This window comes from Diaphorina citri, unplaced genomic scaffold, assembly GCF_000475195.1.
Source record: "Diaphorina citri unplaced genomic scaffold, Diaci psyllid genome assembly version 1.1 scaffold31, whole genome shotgun sequence".
Lineage (NCBI taxonomy): Eukaryota > Metazoa > Arthropoda > Insecta > Hemiptera > Psyllidae > Diaphorina > Diaphorina citri.
The window spans coordinates 135,742-156,294 of record NW_007377469.1 but is presented as its reverse complement, the minus strand read 5'-3'; the positions used below and the strand labels follow the sequence as shown (position 1 = coordinate 156,294).

Sequence of the window (20,553 nt, the reverse complement as noted above, 5' to 3'; positions counted from 1 at the left end):
AGTATTTTTTAATCTACATGTTTCAAACAGATAAAAATCGCTACCTAGTAGTTTAGTTATTGTCCTACCAGAAAACCAGGGCCGATTGCTAAGGGGAATGAAGATATGACCGTCAAAAGGGTTGTAATCGTTTCCTTCAGATTATTGGAGTTAAAAAAACATCAAGCGTAGCTGGCATCTTAATGGGTGACCTCTGAATTGGGTGACCGTCTTAAGATAGTTATAAGTGCTCTCATTAAGAACAAGCCTATTCCTGAAAGCAACTTGCCAGTTGAAAGGAGAAATTAGTCAATTAACCTGCAGGACTAACTGCATTCTTTTTTTTTTCTGAGAGAAGTCACCATGAACTTACCTTGTGACCATGTACCTAGAAGCACCTGTGCCCTGTATCACCAAAGTATGGAAAAATATCTTACAAGTGCCAATGCAAAAGTAGAATTTTGAATGTGGACGAATTAAATCAAAATATGGAGTTGAACTTTTCCATATTTTGGTAATATAGGGCAATAGAATCGACCCTGCAAAGAATTTGCCTGAAAATTCGCTTAATGTATTTTTCTTTTTCTAATCTGAAGCAATACTATCAATTCCCCACATCTTCAGATAATGGTATCTTCAGGTGTTTATACGATAGCGCTGTGTAAGTTATAAATAATATAAACAATTCTGTTTTCTTCAGTTTCCGAAATCAGTGGATGTGTTGGTCGTGAACCAGTTTTCTTCTGGACCAGTTGTGCTTTTCACAGAGGAAATGGGAAATTACGTAATTTTTGTTTTGTGTTTAGTTGTTGTTTACACACAGGTAAGATTGTTACAAGTAGAGATATATATAGAACTGTATATTCATAAAGTCACAGAGGAAATGGGAAATTACGTAATTTTTGTTTTGTGTTTAGTTGTTGTTTACACACAGGTAAGATTGTTACAAGTAGAGATATATAGAACTGTACATTCATAAAGTCCCCCCTGGGACTTTATGAATGCACTGTATTATCCTAGTATTTGTGATTAAATAAACAGCAGTATCAGCTAAGTAGGTACCTACTCATTCACCTACTAAACCATCCAATGTGTTACCCATTTAATTGATTTATTAAAAAATTGCTATTGGAAACTTAGAGATCGGACCAAATGAAATTTAATATTATCTTCAAAAAACAATTGTTGGCAGTGTATCTGGTTGCTCGTAATCAAAATCCGAAAGATACAAGCTGACAAAAAGGGACTTTTCAGTCCTACGTTGGCATTCTAAATAAAGTATGTAATTATAATTATTGTAACAAATAAAATGAAAAAAAAACGGCATACCTATAAATAAACTTTTATAACTTCGGGGTATCTCTTCTAATAAAATACATCTTGTTTCCATTTTCCTTCCAGTTATCTTGGGCCAAGCCATGCCACCATGGTTGTGGCTGCGACTCGCCCTGCGCTCCTGAGGTCAAACCAACCCCCCTAGCCGTTCTAGATTTAGGGTATGCACCTCCTCCACCTTGCCCGATTATTCCAGAACCTTATGTATATAAAGGACCCCCTCTGCCGGTTGTAGTAAAAGAACCCTATCCGTACATACCGCCTGTGGTCCCTGTGGTAAATACTGTAAATATTGTACATAGTTGTAAATAGAACAATACTTTTTCATTATTAGTACGCTACGCTATACTTCGCTAGTAGACAGTAAAAAATTGCTGTTGGTAGCTGTAAATATCACTCTTACCCCCGGGTTTATGCCAACCACTCACGCTCAGACCTAAATCTGCCAGACGGTCTGCACGTGTGTTGCGGAAAAATCTTGAGACCTAGGTCTGACAGCCTCATCTCTCCCTCCACCTTGCCCGACCATCTGAGACTATCTGACAGACCTAGGTCTGAAGGTTTTCCCGACACACACGTTCAAACGGTCCGACAGACTGCGCTTTGGGTCTGTCAGACGGTCTGAGACTGAACACCCGGGGATAAGTACTTAGTTAGCTTAGTAGAACGGGTGATAGCTGTAAATACTCCTGGCACATAACATAATTTACCCCTAAATCTAGTAGAAAGACGTTGTACATTTTGTAAACATTGTATCCCTTTGTAAATAGTAGTACCGGTATCAGGGTTAACTGTGTTTAATTGTTTTGTAAATTAATGTGCAACCCCTTATTTGTATGTACTTAGAACTTTGCATGTTTTACAAGGTAAGTAGGTACCTATCTAAGTTATTTAAATCACTATAATACCTACTAATAACAGTCTCCGTGGCAATTATCTACTAAAACTAACATATCTAGATATTGGCTTTAGACAGGTGAGTACAAAAATCATTTCGTAAAATTATAATAAAATTTGTTAACCCTTTTCGGAAGGAAATTCCTTGTCACTTAACCTGTTAGCTACTAACTCCACTATATGTACTTATTACTAAAATTTAAGAATAATAAGAATAAAAACCAATCAAACTAACAACTAACAACCAGCTAAACTAACGTTTGAAATTGATCATCAATCATTAGGTTTGTGGCTCACCTCTCGTACTTTTTGTTTGGTTTATGTACTAACTTTTTACTGTCATTCATAAAGTCCCCCCCTGGGACTTTATGAATGCACTGTATTATCCTAGTATTTGTGATTAAATAAACAGCAGTATCAGCTAAGTAGGTACCTACTCATTCACCTACTAAACCATCCAATGTGTTACCCATTTAATTGATTTATTAAAAAATTGCTATTGGAAACTTAGAGATCGGACCAAATGAAATTTAATATTATCTTCAAAAAACAATTGTTGGCAGTGTATCTGGTTGCTCGTAATCAAAATCCGAAAGATACAAGCTGACAAAAAGGGACTTTTCAGTCCTACGTTGGCATTCTAAATAAAGTATGTAATTATAATTATTGTAACAAATAAAATGAAAAAAAAACGGCATACCTATAAATAAACTTTTATAACTTCGGGGTATCTCTTCTAATAAAATACATCTTGTTTCCATTTTCCTTCCAGTTATCTTGGGCCAAGCCATGCCACCATGGTTGTGGCTGCGACTCGCCCTGCGCTCCTGAGGTCAAACCAACCCCCCTAGCCGTTCTAGATTTAGGGTATGCACCTCCTCCACCTTGCCCGATTATTCCAGAACCTTATGTATATAAAGGACCCCCTCTGCCGGTTGTAGTATAGATTAATTTTATTCCTTCTTAGGTACATAGTTATTATTTATGTGATTGAGATGATCGTATTGATCAGTCGTACAATGTACATATTAATATTATTTTATTTGTATTTATTTAAATAGGTAGGTATTTATTTATTTTAAAAATAAAAACTATTTAATACTCGTAATGAGAACTTTAACTCATTGTGATAAAACTTGTGTTGTCTTCTTTCTAGATAGCTCAATTTTATTTCCTTTTGGGTCTTGAAATTTTACGGACTTTGCACTTTTCCGGGGTCCTCTGGGGAGGCTGGGACTATGTTTGCCTGATCTCCGCGCCTGCATAAGTTTACTTTTAAAAATGATATCAATGATTTGTAGGTACCAACGGGATTTTTTTGTGATATATTGATAAGAATTAGACTCAGTTGGAACAAAGTTTAACTCTATTCAGTATTTTCTACTCAGCATTAACTCCTCCACACTAATTATTTTTGATGGAAATAAGCCAAAAGAAAGTGTTTCGAGTTATTTAGTAAGTAAAAATGTATTTGGTGCATCTGTTCGTAATTTTGTGTCTCTTGAAATTTTCCCAATGTTACGTAAAAGTTGTGGCTCTCAACGGAACAAGCCTGCAGAAAATAGAGGATGATTACCAAGAAGCAGAACTTTTTATAAACAATAAATATTTTAACAAACTTAGCGAGGGTCCGTCGAGTGTTCGTAAACATTTAGGTAATGACAGTACAACTAAATCGCCTAAAAAATCTAGAAAGAAAAACAAAAATAGAAAAAATTCCAAGTGTTCTGGAGAGTTTGGTCGTGGTTGCCCCAAGCCAGTAGATACTAAGGATCCACCTGACATTCAAATAGAAACTGAAGTGTTCCAAATTGAAGATGATGCCATCAGTAGATTATTTCCCGTTAGGATATTGAATACAAGCCGGCAACCTGTAGATAAGATAAATAAATAGGTATGCAGGTAACTAACAACTCAGTTTTATTGGGCTGATTCAATTGAATCTTTGTTCACTTTTGTATTTTGGATGACACTATAATATTCTCCATCGACATTTTTGGATGTTTTCAAAAGCCTACATACTATTTATTGCTTTTATTTTCAACATAATATCAACTTATTGTTTAATTACAAATTTTGATCAGTAAATGGTTTCTTCAAATTAAATTGATCCCAAGGGCAAGGAAAACCTAGACCCTTGACAAATGGAGTGGCCCTGAAGGCATGTGATGTGTTCCAATCCACTCAACTTTGTAACATTTAATTTGACTTTTTTTTCAACATTGTTATTCCAGGAGCAAAGAACTCCATCTTGGTTCAAACTACGGAAGATAAAGATTCCACTCAGCTGTCGTCAGTAGAAGTCACTGCCATCAATGGAACCGTCCTAGCAAGGTTGCCGCTGAAACCCACCCCAAATAACGATGGCGTTTATTCCGGTGGTCCCTTTGTTCCCTATGATGACCCTTGCTTCATTGCCGTAAGAAAAATTTAATTTCAAAATAAATTTATTCAAAATAGGTACCTATATTGTGGATATTTATGATGCCTCTTAGCTTTTAGCCAGAGGTCTTATCATCTCGAAATTGAAGAGAAAACGAGGACAGGATAAGAGAACAGCCGTTCTGAGAACGAATCTTTTCGTTTTTTATACCTACCTACATACCTATATTTTGCTACTCGTTACTCTTTAGGTATCTAGAAAAAAATAATAAAAATAAATAAATCTTAGGAAAAGTTTTGATCGAGAATTTTTTACGATTTGTATGTCATCCTTCAATAAATGTAGATATGCAATGTGCGTAGCATAAAAATCATTTCAGCTTACACATACCTACCATAAACCACAGTGCAACTGTTCTAAATGAAAATTTATTGACGCGACCGACACACAATAGACCGGGAGCTGTGGTACATTTTTTCTACCTCATAAGGTACAAAATTTTCTTGCTATGGATCTGATGACAGTAGAAGACTGAACATCAACCATTATTTTGGACTTCTTTTCTTGCAGATAACCGGCAAAAAGTATGACGAAGAACACACGTCCTATCCCTTCAAGAGAATCTCGCCTACCGCGTTCAGTCCACAGAATCCAGAAAGTCCTCGTATTGAAATGGCCTCTCACCAAATCGAATGGATTGGATCTTCGGCTGTCCTCAGATGCAGTGTTAAATCTTTGGTACCCTTCGATGTCCGGTGGTTCAAAGATGGTTTGGTGAAATCCGTCAACTTCCACTATGAGTAAGGGACGATTTGGTTTTGTTCTACTTGGATTTGGGATGAAAAGAAGTCGGGTTTAATAGATAAGTTTTGATTTCCCAATATGTGTTTTAAATCCCAGGAAATTTATCCCCGGAAAAAGTTTGCTCTCATAGAATACAGGCTAAAGCTCCCTGTGTGCCTTAGACGTTAGGGACCATGTTATTTCCATACTGGCAGTATTGATCAGTGTCGACATCACATGTAAAACTTCTGATTTCAGACAATCCGCTGATGTAGAGTTCAAAATCCCCAATGTAACATTAGCGTCAGGGGGCGTATACACATGCAGAGCAAACAACATTGCCGGGCCCGCGTCCAAAAAGCTCCGTTTACAAATCAAAGGTCTTCCTCCGAAAGTAAAGGCAGGCTTGCAAAAGTCAGGCGTCTCTGGCCAGTCTGTCATCCTAACCTGCTCCGTTACTTCAAGTCTACCCTACAATCTAACGTGGTTGCATGTGAGGTCGAATTTTTCCTCAGGTAAAATTAATTTCATCTTTAATTCTACAGAATTGGTCTCAACGAAATGGTCTTCACATTTAAGATAAAAGAGCATCAACTTAATTGTATATTTATGTTCTCGGCCATCATACTCTTACGTACATCTTCATTAAAATTAGCTGAGGATCTCGGCCAGCGTTTTATTACTAAGGGAATCGTCAGGTACATCCAACTTCAGAAGATAGGAGGTTGGTCCAGTGGTAACGCGCTTGCTTGCCATGCAGAAGGTCCCGGGTTCGAATCCCGCCATCGACAAAAATTTGTACTCGTTTTTCGATTGCAAATATTTCAACGGGTTACTTTCTGGTGTTCTCGTGTTGACCCAGCACCTAAATGGGAAGTATTGTGTCTCTTCTCGCCCATCTGATGAGAGGCATACTACGGGATGGACATGCTACGACACAGGCCACATGCGTCTAATGTAGCAGTTGTTCCATTGCTACGAAAAAAAAACGGCGGTGGAACACTCATCTTTTAAAAACCCAAATCTTTAAATCTTTAAAGATGTGGAGATATACCAGTGGAGATATTGAAGTAGAAACATACTTATCCACAACAGAGACGGACTGTAAAGTAATATTGAACAAGATATGGAGTAATATGAACTAAGGTGACCGAACGTATACGTGACGAATAAGTGTGCGTGAACCTTAAACGTAGAAACACACCACTATCACATCACGTCACGGCAGGTTACGTGTACTCATGGGGAGTAAGAAAGATGTAGTTCAAAGTTTTCCCTTAATAATGTAGCTAGGTAAATCCGTTGATAGTAGCCACAGCTCACGTGACGTGATAGTGTGTCTTTCTTTCGGACCTTAAAGACGAGATCTTTAAGGTCGTTTACCTCTCTTACTGATTTGTTGGTTGCTTGGTATCAAACGCTGGGAATTGACTATCGGGTAATTTTCCTTTATTATCTTCCCTCAAGAGACCATCCTTTTTCAAATTTTCAGCTCAATCCCGAGATATTCGAAACGAAGCTCGATTCATAACCACAACCAAAAACGACCTCCTCATCAGTCCCGTCCTACCAATGGATCAAGGATGGTATTTATGCGTCGCGAACAACTCAGAGGGCCAAAGTGGCTCAGATAAAGTGATGCTGACGGTACAGAAGAAACCTCAGATTAAGATAACGTCCGACACCGTGGAGTTCAAGAAAAACGACGACATTGTGATGTCGTGTTTCGTTTTAGACGGTATCCCTCCGCCTACGCTGGCGTGGAAGAAAGACGGTCAATTTATCAAAGAAGTGAGTCAATTATTAAGTTTTCAGGCGTCCAATGAGGTTGGAGTGTTAGTAGTAACTTTGTAACCGAGCTTCGTCCAGATTAACCTGTTTTAACTATGGATTCTCTAATGCCCAATCTTATAGTGTGTCCACACATAGTCGACCGGCCGTCAATCGATGTCGACTGAACCGTCCACACTGCCTCGACAACATAGATTCATCTCGTCAATCGACGGCCAGTCGACTATGTTTGGACTCACCTTATGGCTAAAGTCACTTGTACCCTAGAATCTAGTCTAGAGGATTCAACCCCTTTTTTACGACCTTGAAAATTTACAATCAATAATGGTAGGTATTATAGACCCTTACCTACATCGTAAAATGGATAAATATACCTATTTACCTAGGTTGGTACTTACGAATACCTGTATTACATTAGTTTCCGAGTAATATTTGTTTTTAAGAAGGCCTTCAAAGAGGTCACCTGTTTATTGTCCATGCTTCTAGGGAACTGTAAGTAAATCCTGTAGGTATGCACATGAACAAGGCCTTTATAACTTACCCTAAATCTCCTTTGGTAACAAACGTCTTAATGTGGCAGCAAAAAATTGGAGTATTTCTGGTATGCATGCATCGAACAATTTTTTGTGTTTTCGCCCCATTTTCTCGTGGGGTAAATTTGGTAAATTAACCGTCAGAGTTCGCTGTCAAAATCGGAAAGCTCGTAATCTTTTGTTTGCATACCTGATATTGGAGGTGCCTTGTATCTAAATAAATTATAACAAATAATACCAGTGTAAATAAAACATCTTTAGAAAGGCAAAACTCTTTGGTTTCTTACCCCGACCCGTATTCCATAATAAAGCAATCTTTATCCTTTACTAATACAGGGTCTCCCTGTATTGATAACTCGTAAAATTTGTAGCCCAAACCAAATGTCAGCCCACACTGCCTGACTGCCCACAGCAATTACCCTAGTTAGGGCTGATCAAGAGGCTGAGGAAAAACGTTGACCCCGTCTTACACTTGAAAAGGCGAAAAAAAATACAGGGTGTTCCTAAACCATGTGAAATGACTGGGTATGCGAGGCGGAAAAAAAAGTTCTTCTGTAGAATAGAATGTTATCAATATACCCTGTTTATACTGCCAGAATTACGACCTGACGTAGCGTCGTCAGATCCTGAGGTGTGCCCACACAGTCGATCGGCCGTCGATGTCGACTGAACCGTCTACACTGCCTCGACAACATAGATTAATCTTGTCGATCGATGGACGGTGTGTCCAAATATAAACAAATTTTAAACACCTTAAGGAGTATGTACCGACACACCTTTAGGAGTATAGGTTGTAGTAAAAGAACCCTATCCGTACATACCGCCTGTGGTCCCTGTGGTAAATACTGTAAATATTGTACATAGTTGTAAATAGAACGATACTTTTTCATTACTAGTACGCTACGCTATACTTCACCAATAGAAAGTAAAAAATTGCTGGTGGTAGCTGTAAATATCACTCTTACCCCCGGGTTTATGCCAACCACTCACGCTCAGACCTAAATCTGCCAGACGGTCTGAAAGTGTGTTGCGGAAAAATCTTGACACTTAGGTCTGACAGCCTCATCTCTCCCTCCACCTTGCCCGACCATCTGAGACTATCTGACAGACCTAGGTCTGAGGCTTTTCCCGCCACACACGTTCAAACGGTCCGACAGACTGCGCTTAGTTAGCTTAGTAGAATGGGTGATAGCTGTAAATACTCCTGGCACATAACATTTAAATTACCACCACTAAATCTAGTAGAAAGAAATTGTAAATATTGTATCCCTTTGTAAATAGTAGTACCGGTATCAGGGTTAAGCCCGTACACAATTGTTTTGTAAATTAATGTGCAACCCCTTGTTTGTATGTACTTGGAACTTTGCATGTTTCACAAGGTAAGTAGGTACCTATCTAAGTTATAGGTACCTTATCTACTAAAACTAACATATCTAGATATTGGCTTTAGACAGGTGAGTACAAAAATCATTTCGTAAAATTATAACTAAATTTGTTAACCCTTTTCGGAAGAAAATTCCTTGTCACTTAACCTGTTAGCTACTAACTCCTTTATATGTACTTATTACTAAAATTTAAGAATAATAAGAATGAAAACTAATCAAACTAACAACCAACTAAACTAACGTTTGAAATTGATCATTAGGTTTGTGGCTCACCACTCGTACTTTTTGTCTGGTTTATGTACTAACTTTTTACTGTCATTTAATTTTATATTGAATTTTGCAAGTGTAATTCGTCGGGTGAAGTGTAAAGCTGTGATTTCAAATTTACAGTTTTCGTGTACTTACTGTACAAATATATCTAAGTACATGAAAAATATACCTATTTGATTTAATATCTGTTGATAATGAGTAATGAGGTACGCCTCTTTGAAAATTTTTCCGTTCTCATTTTAGCCTGCCCCAATTGTTCCTGAACCATGTACCGGGCATGCGGTTGTTCCAGCCCCATGTTGTCCGGTTCCAAAACTTGACAAACTCGGCCTTCTCAAGCTTGCTCTCCAACATGGGAAGACACTAATTATTTTTGATGGAAATAAGCCAAAAGAAAGTGTTTCGAGTTATTTAGTAAGTAAAAATGTATTTGGTGCATCTGTTCGTAGTTTTGTGTCTCTTGAAATTTTCCCAATGTTACGTAAAAGTCGTGGCTCTCAACGGAACAAGCCTGCAGAAAATAGAGGATGATTACCAAGAAGCAGAACTTTTTATAAACAATAAATATTTTAACAAACTTAGCAAGGGTCCGTCGAGTGTTCGTAAGCATTTAGGTAATGACAGTACAACTAAATCGCCTAAAAAATCTAGAAAGAAAAACAAAAATAGAAAAAATTCCAAGTGTTCTGGAGAGTTTGGTCGTGGTTGCCCCAAGCCAGTAGATACTAAGGATCCACCTGACATTCAAATAGAAACTGAAGTGTTCCAAATTGAAGATGATGCCATCAGTAGATTATTTCCCGATGGGATATTCAACATAAGCCGGCAACCTGTAGATGGAAGCTTGCTGTAAGTATAAACTTCATTGCGATTGTAAGAAGCTTGCTGTAAGTATAAACTTCATTGCGATTGTAAGAAGCTTGCTGCCTGTAGATGTTTTCACGTCTGAAATAGGAATCATGCAAAGTGATCAAGTGCTGAGAAGCTCTAGTGCGTATGGTGACAGACTGGGGGAGAAAGTTGGTACAGCCTCCCTAACATTTGTATTCGATTCTACGGGATCCATGTGGGACGATTTGACACATGTGAAAATTGGGGCTGCCAAAATACTCGATACAATGCTGGAACGATCGAACAAACCAATTTACAATTTTGTGCTTGTTCCATTCAGAGACCCAAGTAAGTTACTTTTCCTAGTTTATTAGTTCCTAGTCCCCCATATTACGTAAATACGGTCTAGTCATCACAAAGAAATTAGTAGTAAAGAGGAAAGTTTACTTCGTTACAGTTCAATTGAAACTTTCTGTTTATCAAACAAAAATGGCAGAAAAAGTTTCTAACAATGACGATGACGGAAACAGCTGATATACATACCTACATACAGCTTATGCAATAATCGAAACACCGCTGTTATTCAAATTGATCTAGGGAGATAATTTCAAAGAGTGTTGGATAGAAATGCTTCTTTACGTCCTTTGTATGCTACAGAGTTGAATAAATCTATAGTGTTTTCTCTGCGGAAGTGCTTGTTCTCACGAGGCCTATGTAGGTTGTAGGCCCTGGCTGGCCCATGAATAGATAGTCAGCAGCACGTGATGTGCTAATAGTGCCCGGACGGTCACTGACCACAAGGTAGTCCAGGGCCCTAGTCCACGATTCGGCACTCCCCTCTCCTGAAATTTTACTCCACTCACAAAAAAAAACGTCTTACCAGTGTTCGACACTTTCTGCGAGTGGAGTAAATAGTGAGAAATTGGAAGTGCAGATTCGTTCGTAAAAAGGGCCACTTGACCTCCTCTGCAAGCCTCTCAGGCTCAGACTGTCTGACAGACCTAGACAAAACCTAACACACTTAGGTCAGACTTAACAGACCTGTTAGGTGAGATCTAACAGACCTAGGACTCTCAGACAGTCTGATCGTGACAGGCCACTCTTAGAACCCGCCTCTCCCGTTTCTAGCCGTGGGTCCTGTAACAGTGACCAAGGATCACAAGGAATTCAAGGAAAAACTCCAGGAAATCAGCGTTCTTGGCGGAGCAGACTGTCCGGAAAACACGTTCGCTGCTCTGTACGAAGCAGTGAACATATCGGAACCAGGGTCCTATATTTACGTGTTCACTGACGCGCGGTCCAGCGATTATGATTTGTACAGCGAAGTCTCGACGTTGATACAGAGGAAACAATCTCAGGTACGCCACCGCTAGGTCGCGCGTCTACCTTGTAAGCGCTAGGTCGTGGGTTCGATTCCCACCCGGGGCGGATTTGTTTCGGGTATTTATTACGTTTTCGGACGATAAGACCTTAGCACTTAAGTTCCTCTATCAAACCTCTGGAAAAAATTTCAGGTGATAAATTGATTATCCTTTCAAATCATGAAGCAGCGTCTACAGTTCGTTACAGTTCAATTGAAACTTTCTGTTTATCAAACAAAAATGGCAGAAAAAGTTTCTAACAATGACGATGACGGAAACAGCTGATGTACATACAGATTATGCAATAATCGAAACACCGCTGTTATTCGAAATGATCTGGGGCATAATATTGAGATTGAGTTGTGTTGAATGGAAATAATCCTGTGTGTGAATTGAGTGTATATTCGTTCGTAAAAAGAGCCACTTGACCTCTTATGCCTGCCACTCACACTCACAATGTCTGACAGACCTAGGTTAGACCTAACACACCTAGATCTGTCAGACAGTCTGATCGTGACAGCCCAGCCTTAGAACCCACCTCTCCCGTTTCCAGACGTGGGTCCTGTAACTGTAACCAAGGATCACAAGGAATTCAAGGAAAAACTCCAGGAAATCAGCGTTCTTGGCGGAGCAGACTGTCCGGAAAACACGTTCGCTGCTCTGTACGAAGCAGTGAACATATCGGAACCAGGGTCCTATATTTACGTGTTCACTGACGCGCGGTCCAGCGATTATGATTTGTACAGCGAAGTCTCGACGTTGATACAGAGGAAACAATCTCAGGTACGCCACCGCTAGGTCGCGCGTCTACCTTGTAAGCGCTAGGTCGTGGGTTCGATTCCCACCCGGGGCGGATTTGTTTCGGGTATTTATTACGTTTTCGGACGATAAGACCTTAGCACTTAAGTTCCTCTATCAAACCTCTGGAAAAAATTTCAGGTGATAAATTGATTATCCTTTCAAATCATGAAGCAGCGTCTACAGCTACACTATATCCAGGTGATTAGTGATTATGATTACGCATACGTCTTACCTGTGTGATAATATCTACTGATTAGAATCACGTTTCTGTCGGCCAGGACTTGGTAGTCCTATCTGATAAAGTTACATGCGTACCTACCTCTCAGGTCCACCTGTGAGGTCTACCTGACACACTATCGATACAATGAACAAGAAGCATCATCGCTACTCCCTCAATCGTTAAAATAAACAATAAAATATAAATACATAAATACCTAGGTAACAATAGAAATACATAATTGAAAAAAAGAAGAAAAAAAATATGTAAACAATGTTGAATTAGGTGACATAATGACATTCAAAGTAAAACATGTAGGTACATAATTATGTATGCGTACTCACTACTTCCATTCTAATGCATTAGGTACACAAAACATAATTATGTCCAACTTCAATTGACTATCTACAAAAAGACGTAGGTACTTTTGTGCCTATATAAAAGTCAGGACCGTATACAGGATTTCAGAGAGAGACACCTAATATGGGGTGGAAATTTGCAGATAAAACATCACGGTAAATCAAGACCTTAGGTGAGAGTTAGGTGGCAGAGAACGCCCAAGGCGTTTACCTCTCTTACTGATTTGTTGGTTGCTTGGTATCAAACCATGATTCATAGCACTCTGAAATCACAGTGAACTATTGCCTGACTTACTATATTATTATTAGGTACACTTATTATTGTATCATTATAAAAAAGCCTTTGGAAGGTTCATAACTAGAATTTCTTCTGTTTCTCGGTTTTCAGCTGAAGCAGAAAGTGTGCAAGCATTTGCTGAACAAATACAAACTCCTCTGTGGCTGTGCTTAGATATTAAGGAATGCAGGAAGAAAAGACTTCGCAGGAAAAAAAGGACTTCCTCATGGCACATCTGAAGAAAATTTGTGTCTTTGCTTGCTGACTCAAGAGTTGATCACACTTACCAATCGCAAAGGAGAATGAGTGCTATTTCCGCACTCATAATGCTGCTGACTGACTGACACAACATTTAGCGGTCCAGTAAAATCTTGCTAGAAAAATTACCAGGAAAATTCATCAACAATCTATTAAACGCTCAAAAAGAACAGCAAAAATCTTGTGAATTGCTGAATTAATAGGCCCGTTCCCCCTTGTGAGTTTCGTCCGAATTTTTTCCAAATGTCCTGTAGGCAATGTAATCTAAATGAGAGTGCTCCCACTACACACGACACGATTTTTTCCGAATGACAAGTGGGAACGAGCCTTTACGCTTACGAGTACCAAGTCAGATTATCCTAGCTAAATTCCGACAGATTCTGACTTGGTAAGTTCCAACTTTAATCTTACTTTCTTACTTGTGCAATTGTACGTGCGAAAAATTGCGAACTTGCTAAACTTAATTGTACTTTCATGAACGCCTCACAAGTATCCGTCCTTGATCACACAAAGATCAGAACTTAGATGTGCTTGACATTGATTGTATGAGTCAGGCTCGATAATTACTATTAATTAGTAATAGTAATAAAACTAATAATAGTCATACTGCCTCAGTAGTAAACGCTAATGACTCATCTCACATAGATATCCTAAGGACAAGAACTTTACATTCATAAATACGGCGTAGTGTACCATCTGAACAAGAAAGAAGTGGATGAGGTAAATCAAATCATAAATTTATTTGTGTTAAAGCAGAGCCTTTTCACAAATTTTGTGGATATCACAGCATAAACTCTGTATGTATTCTCTAGCTGCTAGAGAGTCTAGCAATTTAGAGATACCAAAATTTCTACCATAATTATGCCCAAGGCGTAGTGTACCATCTGAACAAGAAAGAAGTGGATGAGGTAAATCAAATCATAAATTTATTTGTGTTAAAGCAGAGCCTTTTCACAACTTTTGTGGATATCACAGCATAAACTCTGTATGTATTCTCTAGCTAGCAATTTAGAGATAGCAAAATTTCTACCATAATTATGCCCAATTACGTACTAGACATTATTTCCACTCCAAAGGAATTTTAGTTGTGTCAAGTATAAATGCTTGTCACGAATGTAGTTCGCCGCTAAATATACTACGCTAAATTTTATGACTTGACTTGTGGACTCGAACCACCAACCTCCGAATCCAGAGTCCACCGTGCTAACCACTACACCACTGAGGTTGTTCCTTATTTCCATCTCTTCCAGGTATTGAACTTTGTCAGGCTGTCCCTCAACTCATTGAAAGTAAACCTATTCAGTGTGGATAATCCCAACCCCACTGTGGGCGAAAACCACGGCATCCCCATTGACAAAACACTGAAAGAATTCACCGTGTCAGTGGCGGGGTTGAAGCCTTTGGTGAACATCTATAACCCCCAGGGGAGACCAAGTGATGTTACGCCACTGTTGGATTTAGATCATGTCAAGATAGTTTCAGTCAAGGTAGGTAATCTGCTTCTTTCACTTTGCCTTTATGTCCCAATTTATTTCATTTGGGGGTCGGTATTTCCCTCTTTTAATCATCCCCTTGACCCCCTCCACATAGGTGCGATTCTATTAACAATGCGAAAGTCTGGCGGGGGGGCTTTTTTAAACTAGGAGGATACCAGGTTGGAATTTCCTTTTCTAAAGAGATTAGAAATGGTTGAGTGGGAAGGGCAAATCAGTCGAAACCCAATGTCAGCCCAAAATCAATCACACCAGATCTAATTGAGAGGCTGATGAAAAACGCTGTCCCCATTTGAACAACGAAGCGAAATCGCGAAATTTGTGCTGAGTTAAATGATATTTTTGATTGGCCAAAAAATCACACAGGTATACCGAGTTTGCCAACAGTCACATATATTATACCAGGTCAAAGAGGAATCACATTGAGTAAAATTCGTCATTCTTTTCTATAGGATCCTGAGCCTGGGGTGTGGACAGTTCAAATTTCGAGCGACTCTCAACATTCTGTCAGATCTACAGGATTGAGCAGCACAGATTTCGTGCATGGGTTCGCCCTCAAACCTACCACCAATATAAGGAACACCTATCATAGACCTTTGAAAGGTAAACTATAAAATCAAAATTAGTATCTATCGTACCTATTATACAATTATTTATTTTACCAATCATACATCCACACTTCACAGATAAATAAATAGGTATGCAGGTAACTAACAACTCAGTTTTATTGGGCTGATTCAATTGAATCTTTGTTCACTTTTGTATTTTGGATTTGGATGACACTATAATATTCTCCATCGACATTTTTGGATGTTTTCAAAAGCCAACATACTATTTATTGCTTTTATTTTCAACATAATATCAACTTATTGTTTAATTGCAAATTTTGATCAGTAAATGGTTTCTTCAAATTAAATTGATCCCAAGGGCAAGGTAATGCCTAGACTCTAGACCCTTGACAAATGGAGTGTGCCTGAAGGCATGTGATGTGTTCCAATCCACTCAACTTTGTAACATTTATTTATTTATTTATTTTTTCAACTTTGTTATTCCAGGAGCGAAGAACTCCATCTTGGTTCAAACTACGGAAGATAAAGATTCCACTCAGCTGTCGTCAGTAGAAGTCACTGCCATCAATGGAACCGTCCTAGCAAGGTTGCCACTGAAACCCACCCCAAATAACGATGGCGTTTATTCCGGTGGTCCCTTTGTTCCCTATGATGACCCTTGCTTTATTGCCGTAAGAAAAATTCAATTTCAAAATAAATTTATTCAAAATAGGTACCTATATTATGGATATTTATGATGCCTCTTAGCTTTTAGCCAGAGGTCTTATCATCTCGAAATTGAAGAGAAAAGGCGGACAGGATAAGAGAACAGCCGTTCTGAGAACGAATCTTTTCGTTTTTTATACCTACCTACATACCTATATTTTGCTACTCGTTACTCTTTAGGTATCTAGGTAGAAAAATAAAAAAAATAAACCTTAGGAAAAGTTTCTGATCTAGAATTTTTTACGATTTGTATGTCATCCTTCAATAAATGTAGATATGCAATGTGCGTAGCATGCAAAGCATTTCAGCTTACACATACCTACCATAAACCACAGTGCAACTATTCTAAATGAAAATTTATTGACGCGACCGACACACAATAGACCGGGAGCTGTGGTACATTTTTTCTACCTCATAAGGTATAAAAAATTCTTGCTATGGATCTGATGACAGTAGAAGACAACGACCATCAACCATTATTTTGGACTCCTTTTCTTCCAGATAACCGGCAAAAAGTACGACGAAGAACACACGTCCTATCCCTTCAAGAGAATCTCGCCTACCGCGTTCAGTCCACAGAATCCAGAAAGTCCTCGTATTGAAATGGCCTCTCACCAGATAGAATGGATCGGGTCCTCGGCTGTCCTCAGATGCAGTGTTAAATCTTTGGTACCCTTCGATGTCCGGTGGTTCAAAGATGGTTTGGTGAAATCCGTCAACTTCCACTATGAGTAAGGGACGATTTGGTTTTGTTCTACTTAGATTTGGGACAAATTCGAGTTCAATGGACAAGTTTTGATTTCCCTATGTGTATTCTAAATCCAAGGAAAGGTGTCCCCGGGGCAAAGTTTTCTCTGTTACAGAATACAGGCTAAAGCTTACTGTGTGTCCCGGACATGAAAATTTTCTCACCTATAAGCTACCACTTCCATACTGACAATGCAATGGATATTAATTAGTCTCGGCATTACATCTAAAATTTCTGATTTCAGACAATCCGCTGATGTAGAGTTCAAAATCCCCAATGTAACATTAGCGTCAGGGGGCGTATACACATGCAGAGCAAACAACATTGCCGGGCCCGCGTCCAAAAAGCTCCGTTTACAAATCAAAGGTCTTCCTCCGAAAGTAAAGGCAGGCTTGCAAAAGTCAGGCGTCTCTGGCCAGTCTGTCATCCTAACCTGCTCCGTTACTTCAAGTCTACCCTACAATCTAACGTGGTTGCATGTGAGGTCGAATTTTTCCTCAGGTAAAATTAATTTCATCTTTAATTCCACAGAATTGGTCTCAACGAAATGGTCTTCACATTTAAGATAAAAGAGCATCAACTTAATTGTATATTTATGTTCTCGGCCATCATACTCTTACGTACATCTTCATTAAAATTAGCTGAGGATCTCGGCCAGCGTTTTATTACTAAGGGAATCGTCAGGTACATCCAACTTCAGAAGATAGGAGGTTGGTCCAGTGGTAACGCGCTTGCTTGCCATGCAGAAGGCAATGAAACAACTGCTACATTGGACGCAAGTGGTCTGTGTCGTAGCATGCCCATCCCGTAGTATGCCTCTCATCAGATGGACGAGAAGAGGCACAATACTCCCCATTTAGGTGCTGGGTCAACACGAGAACACCAGAAAGTAACCCGTTGAAATATTTGCAATCGAAAAACGAGTACAAATTTTTGTCGATGGTGGGATTCGAACCCTGGACCTTCTGCATGGCAAGCAAGCGCGTTACTACTGGACTAACCTCCACCTACTTTAACTTCAAGAGTTGTAAAGGTTTCGTCACATTGGGGTTTCCCAACGAAACTGAATACTTGCAAATTAGATGTTAGGAGTTGAACACCTAATATGGAGGAGTTGAACACCTAATATGGGGTGGAAATTTGCAGATAAAACATCACGGTAAATCAAGACCTTAGGTGAGAGTTAGGTGGCAGAGAACGCCCAAGTTTACCTCTCTTACTGATTTGTTGGTTGCTTGGTATCAAATGCTGGGAATTGACTATCGGGTAATTTTCCTTTATTATCTTCCCTCAAGAGACCATCCTTTTTCAAATTTTCAGCTCAATCCCGAGATATTCGAAACGAAGCTCGATTCATAACCACAACCAAAAACGACCTCCTCATCAGTCCCGTCCTACCAATGGATCAAGGATGGTATTTATGCGTCGCGAACAACTCAGAGGGCCAAAGTGGCTCAGATAAAGTGATGCTGACGGTACAGAAGAAACCTCAGATTAAGATAACGTCCGACACCGTGGAGTTCAAGAAAAACGACGACATTGTGATGTCGTGTTTCGTTTTAGACGGTATCCCTCCGCCTACGCTGGCGTGGAAGAAAGACGGTCAATTTATCAAAGAAGTGAGTCAATTATTAAGTTTTCAGGCGTCCAATGAGGTTGGAGTTAGTAAATAACTTTGTAACCGAGCTTCGTACAGATTAACCTGTTTTAACTATGGATTCTCTAATGCCCAATCTTATAGTGTGTACACACATAGTCGACCGGCCGTCGATTGATGTCGACTGAACCGTCCACACTGCCTCGACAACATAGATTCACCGCGGCCAGTCGACTATGTTTGGACTCACCTTATGGCTAAAGTCACTTGTACCCTAGAGTCTAGTCTAGAGGATTCAACCCCTTTTTTACGACCTTGTAAATTAACAATCAATATGGTAGGTATTATAGACCCTTACCTACATCGTAAAATGGATAAATATACCTATTTACCTAGGTTGGTACTACGAATACCTGTATTACATTAGTTTCCGAGTAATATTTGTTTTTAAGAAGGCCTTCGACGGATTTCGCCGCGGGTGTGCCCCTGTCAGTTTAAAGTTCATCCTAATTACTTTATCAATCTTCATGCTACCATCTTGCCAGCGGATAATGATAATGAACTATGATAAAATGATTCATGGTATGATTTGTCCTAGGGCCTTATTCTATTCTCCTGTATAGAATTTTATTCAATTCCGAGAACAAACCATTTTCAAATCGGGTTAGGGGCTTTTTTTATTGTTATCTCCTGGGCCCCCCTTAAATACAACCCTGAAACTAGTTTCTACGAATGTTCTAATGTATTCGCAATTCTCATACAAATACAATGCTTCTGTGTTCCCTAAAGGTGAATTTCGTGATGACAGGAGACTGTGGGGACCAAAATCATCCTGGCTACCTGGCATTTGACAAGATAGCATCCATGAGTTCTGGCGTAGTGTTTATTGTTATTTTTCTGGTGGATTAAAAAACCATACACCCACTTTATGGGTCAGGGTTTTGTTCAATATCAAATAATTTTTATTTATTGAGAATAATAGTGAATCTACCTATATCCGTTTGTTCTTTTATCACAGACAATAATTTTAGAACGGTCAATTTGATATAACCCAGTATAGCTCTAAAATAGCGGAACTTTGGTATTGAATAACAGCCGAACCGTACCTTCTGGAAACAGGGCCCAGGGACATTTTTGATCTACTTTCTATAATGAACCTCTCTGCAAAGTTTGAGCTTCCAGAGAAGTCCGACATCCTTTCGACCTTTTTCCAAAGTTTAACCCTTCATAGAATGAATGGACAGAATTTTCAGCAACTTTTTTTTCTTCCTTTTCCAGGAGACACAGGAAACGTATTTCAACAATGAGCTCGACATTCACATTATTGAAGCGGACCAATCGGATGCCGGGGTTTATGAATGTCAGGCGTCCAATGAGGTTGGAGTTAGTAAGTAACTTTATAACCAAGCTTTGTCCAGATTATCCTGGTTTAACCAAGGATTCTCTAATGCCCAAACTTGAGGTGTGTCCACACATATTCGACCGGCCATCGATCGATGTTGACTGAATCGTCCACACTGCCTCGACAACGTAGATTTACCGCGGCCGGTCGACTATGTTTGAACACACATTTACCTACTACAGAGAATTTTCAGTTTATCCAGAGTTTAAGAAATACCCTACTGGCCTGTGTAAATCAAATGGGTGAATTCAAAGAAAACCCTTGACACTGTGTTAACTCTCAGTGTTAAGATTGGCCCGTCTTTTGTAGACATCAATGGCCTCTTTTCTGTCCATCTTTTACGAACAAAGAACCCTTTACGGTAAAAATAAAAAGAAGAAGTTTTTCTCCTATTTCGTTTTTGGTCTAAAAATAGTAAATCTCTTACCTTGAAAAGATACTTTCATTGGTTGTGAATGTTACACTAGTACAATACCTACCTTTACTCTCTTTCCTTCAGAGCTTGAATAATGTGTAAAACTTTTAAGAGTCTTTAGACGGTTCAAGTTACATAGGTACATTAACATGGGATACATTAAT

The 20,553-nt window shown here is 39.1% G+C and overlaps 3 protein-coding genes across 3 annotated transcripts; all 3 read left to right on the top strand.

Annotated features, from left to right (window-relative positions):
- Window positions 1-606: 606 nt before the first annotated feature.
- On the top strand, window positions 607-3,157 carry LOC103511330 (extensin-1-like). Its single transcript, XM_008476053.1, has 4 exons — window positions 607-640; window positions 897-913; window positions 1,381-1,590; window positions 2,984-3,157. The coding sequence occupies exons 1-4, from the start codon at window positions 607-609 to the stop codon at window positions 3,155-3,157; spliced, it is 435 nt and encodes a 144-aa protein (XP_008474275.1).
- Window positions 3,158-3,676: 519 nt separating this feature from the next.
- On the top strand, window positions 3,677-9,723 carry LOC103511320 (hemicentin-1-like). The gene is made up of 7 exons (XM_008476044.1): window positions 3,677-4,040; window positions 4,446-4,630; window positions 5,165-5,394; window positions 5,636-5,892; window positions 6,870-7,168; window positions 7,655-7,660; window positions 9,649-9,723. The coding sequence occupies exons 1-7, from the start codon at window positions 3,677-3,679 to the stop codon at window positions 9,721-9,723; spliced, it is 1,416 nt and encodes a 471-aa protein (XP_008474266.1).
- A 565-nt stretch (window positions 9,724-10,288) lies between these two features.
- LOC103511310 (hemicentin-1-like) lies at window positions 10,289-20,034 on the top strand. Its single transcript, XM_026825065.1, has 12 exons — window positions 10,289-10,535; window positions 11,316-11,549; window positions 12,102-12,331; window positions 13,314-13,365; window positions 14,116-14,180; window positions 14,711-14,947; window positions 15,406-15,556; window positions 16,009-16,193; window positions 16,729-16,958; window positions 17,220-17,476; window positions 18,296-18,594; window positions 19,851-20,034. The coding sequence occupies exons 1-12, from the start codon at window positions 10,316-10,318 to the stop codon at window positions 19,965-19,967; spliced, it is 2,277 nt and encodes a 758-aa protein (XP_026680866.1). The 5' UTR covers window positions 10,289-10,315; the 3' UTR covers window positions 19,968-20,034.
- Window positions 20,035-20,553: the final 519 nt, after the last annotated feature.